General features: G+C 46.7%; 1 protein-coding gene across 1 annotated transcript in view; it reads right to left on the bottom strand.

Moving 5' to 3' along the window:
• Positions 1–1,551: 1,551 nt before the first annotated feature.
• Positions 1,552–6,255, bottom strand: part of tbkbp1 (TBK1 binding protein 1) — a 48,822-nt gene continuing 44,118 nt past the window's right edge. The window contains exon 10 of the mRNA XM_030340826.1: positions 1,552–6,011. Within this exon, the coding sequence (XP_030196686.1) occupies positions 5,883–6,011 (129 nt within the window). The 3' untranslated portion in view covers positions 1,552–5,882. The remainder of the gene's footprint in view (positions 6,012–6,255) is intronic.

Raw genomic sequence — 6,255 nt, 5'->3', positions numbered from 1 at the left:
CAAAAATCAAAGGGTAGGCTACTACCGAAATCATCAATGTGAGAAGAGACAGAAAAGCAATATTGTCTGAGGCTAAAACATGATTTGATTGGTAACAACTTCCTGAGGTGTCACATGTTTCAGATTAAACTGAAATCAGAAGCAGTTCTCAGAAGTGATATGTGTTGAACTACTGTATGCTTGGTGTGTATACCATTGTGCACGCAGCACACACATGCAGTGGCAGCGTGCATACTTCAACACGCTGCCGCTGCTTCCTCGCTCGCTGCTCACTGGTCTCTGGGGAACATGTTTTCGATCTTCTTCTCGCTTTTTGACCCTGAACGATGTGTGGTTTTCTCCGTCGTTCTTCATTGCATCTATGTGATGTTTAGAAACCACCGAGACTTGAGTGTAACCTGTGGCTTGGTGGCCAGGATGGGTGTGCACCTTATGAGGGTGTGGGTGTGTGTGTGTGGGGGGGGGGGGCTGTAGAGGTTGTAGGGGGGCTACGTGAAGAAAGCAGAGAGTGGGGCAAACCATAGATCAACAATTTATCTTGTAACAATCGCTTTTTGGCCAAATTTTCATTATTACGAATTGATTGCCTGTGATCCTGAATGACTCTCATACACATGAACACGTACAATCGAAAGAAGTGGAAAGAATAATAAGTTCCTTTTCCACTCTAAAAGGCAAGTTAAAGGTAACCCATCAGGACACTTTGTTTGGATTGCTAATCACTAAGAACCACAACCATGGTTCCACCTTCATCGTACCACCACCATAGGTCATGCACATTGTCTGGTGAAAAGTAGGACCTTTTGATTCTAGTTCAATCCAGTCACAGTCGTTCCGCAGTCGTAGGGTCGAATGAAGTGAAGAAGATGGCCTACTGAAGACACTCTCCCAGCATGCTTCGCTTCGTGAGTGTAAAAGCCAGCAGCATCAGCCTTGGTTTTACTTCCAGAATGCACCCTGACCCGTGTGCTCTGGAGATGTCTGGTGTTTCCACGGCGACTGTGGCTCACACCCAGGAGGCTCCCATGATGTGCTTTTGAACGAGGGTGCGGGTGTCTACCATGCACCGGCGTCTTGCATGCTTCCTCTGTTCTCTTTCCTGTGAAATGCCGCTGAAACGTCTGTTCAGCGTCTGGCAGCGCGCCCATAAATAGTGGGATGTGACATGTGTTGTCTGCGTGGTGTTGCTGGCTATTTTGAAAAGCCAGCGTAATTGAGAACGTTTAAATAGAAAGTCAGAAGCCTGCAGGAAACGGCATTTTGATGTTCTAATCACAGCTATTGAAGGCATTACTCCGCACAGAACTCCTAACGAAAGGCCTGCAATTAAAGGTTTGAAGCGTGTGTTGGTGTGTGACTGTTGTGTTGCTCAATTTAAGTTTCCTTTAATTGTATAATTGTATATATATACAGCAGGATAAGATACTTTAGTTGGGCAATTCATAATTTGAACCCTTTCGATGTTGATTTGTAAGTTACAATACGGTTTGCGTTCAGATTGAACACCACAGAAGCACATTACTTGACCACAAACAAACTCCGCCGCAGAGATTTAAGTGCAATTTTAAATTTATTTACAGACGAATAATCAAAAAAATGCTGTCTTTTATGTCACTTTTTTTTCTCCACACATGTTAAGTCTGTGGAAGCCAGGCGTGTCCGAGTTCTTCTTCAGGGACTGAGTGACAGGCGGAGAGAGCACCCGCCCGAAGAGCATCCATGGCGATGCCACGCTTCCCAGGAGGGACGCCAGAAGAAATACAACGTTACAGGTAACAGGTAAGAGGTGGCAAATATACAAGGATAGAAAACAATAAAACAATAAAACAAAAAAAATGAATACAAATAAACAACAGATTTTGTTGCACTTGTTTCTCTCGTCTTCGAGAGCGTACGTCTTCTGTGTTTTGAAAAGATCAACGCACTTTGTTTTTTCCCTACCACATAAAACAAGATAAAGATCGACACTTCGATTTCTTTTGGTAACAAAAGCAAGACAGATGGGATCCTCCAGCTGAATCCCGCTGTCCTGTGTGTGGATCGCCCACTCTATGTCGTAGGACAAGAAAAACAAAATAACCACGGTACAAGGGCTGATTGGGGGACCACTTCATGGACCGTGTCTCGTTAGCACGGCACAGCAAAGACATCCCCCAGAATGCACCAGGGCATCGTCTGTGATGGAGCCGCGAGTCTATGAACGGCGGTACAGGACCTTGGCCGTCACACACTATCACACACATCGTGGGACTTTGTGAACGAACACTTAGTACCTACTGTGATTGCTGGTTTAACACCTTTTGTCTTGGTGAACGAGTATGAGGAACCAGACCACCTCACTCTCCTTCCCCCTTCACCGCCTCACAGTTGTGTACAGGAAATGCAGGTGAAAAATTGACTTCTTTGTCTTTGGTTGTGAAATACAGATCGTAGTGAAGAGGTACACGCAATGTGGTCACGTTTTTTTTCTATTTTTTAATTGAAGTACGATGATAGCAGTACGATAATCACATGAGCGAAGCGTGGGAAACGGGGACCTGTTTTACATCAAGTGATAGACAAGGTCACACCTGTGTTGTGTTCAGGGACTGCATTGTTTGGCGTTGGGACGCAAAGTCTTCAGACTCCCGGAGCCCTCGTCTCCCTCAATGTATTAACGGGATTCTCATCCAGTTTATTTTTTTATAACAAATCTAGAAGTGTTTTTAGCTGAACTTGTATACTGTAAGTCACATATACTGTACATGTAATGCTGGGTTGCAGTGGCATGAACTATAAATAGATTTACAGGCACTCCAATTTGAAGTACAGTAATGTGATGCCTCACTCTCACAATACAATCGATCAGCTTTAAATATATATTTTCTTACATAAAGTGATGGGAACATACTTACAGTGCAGTATATTAGGGGGTTCGTACTAAAAAACCTTTCTTTGAAGAGTTATTTTCCAGTCGGATCCCAGCCATCTGCTTGCTGTTGGTGGAGATGTTGGAGGATTTCCACTGCCCTGCCCTTTGGGCAAGGCATGAGGTGCTTGAGTATGCATGTGCAATGCATGACCATTGTGTATGGTTGCATGCGCATGTGTGTGTAGATGTGTGTGCGTGTGTGTGTGCGTGTGTGTGTGCGTGTGCGTGTGTGTGTGTACTCTACACAGGGAGCCTAACCTGAATCTGCATGTATTAGATAAAACCGTCACCACGAGTTGACATCAGTGTGAGTATTCTTTTTGCTAAAACGGATTATGATGCGCACACGCAAAGGCCTCACACGCAGAGAATGAGACTCCATCATCTAGTGACGTACGAGAACAAATTCAGTCCAAGTCTTCCTGTGAGAACTTTGCCACCTCCCCCGAGTGGTATGGCTCCTCCCCATAGATGCAAAGCTCCACCCCTAATAGATCAGGCTCCTCCCCTTGGGGGTCAGGCTCCTCCCCTAAGAGATGAGGCTCTTCTTCACCAACAGACGAGGGGAATGAGGGGGGTGGGGGGGGGCGGGCGATGGGCTGGACACCATGGGGGGGTGGCAGGTTCAACAATAAACTCCTCAATTTTTGTTCGGTGGTCTGGGCAGTCGTGACATCAACGTGTTCTGAAGCTCAGCACTGTGGGAGGACTGGGAGGGATCCCAGTAAATCCCAGTACAGCTAAGGCTCAGCTCTGAAGGACTGGGAGGGATCCCAGTTCATCCCAGTACAGCTGAAGCTCAGCTCTGTAGGTGGTCTAGGAGGATCCCAGTGCAGTACTGTGTATGTACAGTACTGTGTATGTACAGTAAGATATTTACAAAAAAAAAAAGAGGAAAAAACAACGGTAAAAATAAATAATCCGAACGCACCTTCTGTGCCGAAGAAGTTCAACCATCAACCCTGCGATGCACAACAGTGTGTGTGAAACGAGAGGGCGGTGTTAATAGAGATGCAACCAAACATATGAGGCTCACTTTGTTACTTTAGAATATAAATATAAATGACACATGTCAGATATTTGGAGGGTCTTATAACAGGATTCAGGCTCTGGTTACTTAAAGTGCTGAGATATTTAAATATCAAATCAGGTCGGACATGAGGAGGCAGATAGTCTAGCCCCACCTATCAGGAGCTCCGATGTCCCGCCCTGCTGAGCTTAACCAATCCCGCAGTCCCGGGAGATTCTGGTTTTGCTTTTTGAATATCCGTGGTAACTCAAATGTTTGTATCTGTAGGGGGATGTAGCTCTGGTCTAGAGACAATCATTCAGTAAGGTCAGCTCCTCCTGCTCCCTGGTCCCTGAACAAATGGAGGAGCACGGGACGTATACGATGAATAAATAAATAGAGAAATAGATCAAATAAAAGGATTTCAGCCTCGACCATCCCATGTGTCCATTCAGAACAGATGAGTCATGTTAACTAATGTTGTACCGCTTCGATGACAAAGGGAAAGTTCCGCTTATTGAGGGAATCTCCTTTCCCTTTCGGTTGTGGACGGAGCAAAAAAGAAGTCAGGTTTTAACCGGACGTACATCACGGTTACATACGGGTTACCTGGCTGTGTGGCTTGAACGTATTTTTCTGTTTAGTCTAATAATGCATTTGATTATTTCAACATGTCACCTGTCCTTCCACTTATACAAATGGCGCCTTGTTTAATTGTAGGCTGTACTATATAAAAATAATGACCTCATTGGGATCATTCATGAATTATTGTTTGTCTGTCCTCATTTCTGTGACTCAAGGCATTCTCTATTCTCCAGAAGCAAACTTCTCTAAAAAAATCAACCAATGTTGCAAGGTAGAAATAATTACATTTAAGATAAGCAAACTAGTCATTAAACGGAGGATAAATCAGTCAACATGAAACAGATCTTTGCTTTTCTTCTACCTCTTCATCTGACTTCAATAACCCTGGCCTTTGAGCAAAAGTATTCTCCCTGTTGGAACCCTGTCCCACTCTGTCATAATAATGAGAACGATTACAGCCTTCATATCCAGCCTCCCGCAGAAATGTGTCATATTGCTGAACAGTGCGTCACCTCGGCCCACACACAGATCTGTTCTGTCGGAGACGCAGACATGCACACAACTGCAATGCACAGGACTCCCACCGAGCCTTCAGCACTCCACTGCAGCATCACTGCATCACTGCACTGCCTCACAGAATCACAGCATCACCGCTCACTGCTCACAGCATCACTGCATCACTGCCCCAGTGTATCAGCGCATCACTGCATCTCTGCATAACTTCATCACTGCACTGCCTCACAGAATCACAGCATCACCGATCACAGCTTACAGCATCACTGCATCACTGCCGACTGCATCACTGCACAGCGTCACTGCATTACTGCACTGCCTCACAGCATCACTGATCACTGCTTACAGCATCACTGCATCACTGCCCCAGTGTATCAGTGCATCACAGCATCACTGCCGACTGAATCACTGCTCACTGCATCACTGCACAGCGTCACTGCCTCACTGATCACTGCATCCCTGGTCACTGCACAGCATCACTGCCTCACTGATCACTGCATAACCGCATCACTACACAAAGCATCACTTCTTACAGCAGCACTGCAGCATCACTGCCCTGCATCACCGTCTCACTGCATCACTGATCACTGCATAACAGCATCACTACTCACTGCATCACTGCTTACAGCATCACTGCCCTGCATCACCGTCTCACTGCATCACTGTACAGCACCACTACCACCACCGCTCTGATCCCATCATATGGTTGGTTCTTCTCTTCCCCAATGGTCACGTTTGCTTATCACTGACATAATACATGAGGCCCCTGGTCTGGGGCCGGGCAGCGGGGGGCGGGGGGCGTGGGCGAGGATGGGGGCAGGGAGGCGGGATTGGGCGGGTGCAGCAGGGGGGTTGCCATGGCGATCAGATCTTGCTGTTCTCCAGGTGTGAGTCGATGTGCTTGATGAGGGCGTCGTCAGGGTAACCCACGGGGAAGATGAGCTGGCACAGCGGGCAGCTCCGCATGTCGCTCTCCTCCGTCTCCATCCAGAGCTGCAGAGGCACGCGCACACACATGAACAGGCATGAACACGCACACACACACGCATGCACACAGAAACACACACACACACACACGCATGAACACGCACACACGCATGCACACAGAAACACACACACACACGCACACATATGCATGCACACAAAAAACACACTCACGCATGCACACAGAAACACACACACACACACATGCACGAACACACATGCATGCACACACACGCGCATAATCATGCATGCA

This window comes from Gadus morhua, chromosome 18 (assembly GCF_902167405.1).
Source record: "Gadus morhua chromosome 18, gadMor3.0, whole genome shotgun sequence".
Taxonomy (NCBI): domain Eukaryota; kingdom Metazoa; phylum Chordata; class Actinopteri; order Gadiformes; family Gadidae; genus Gadus; species Gadus morhua.
This window is presented reverse-complemented; position numbering and strand designations above follow the sequence as displayed.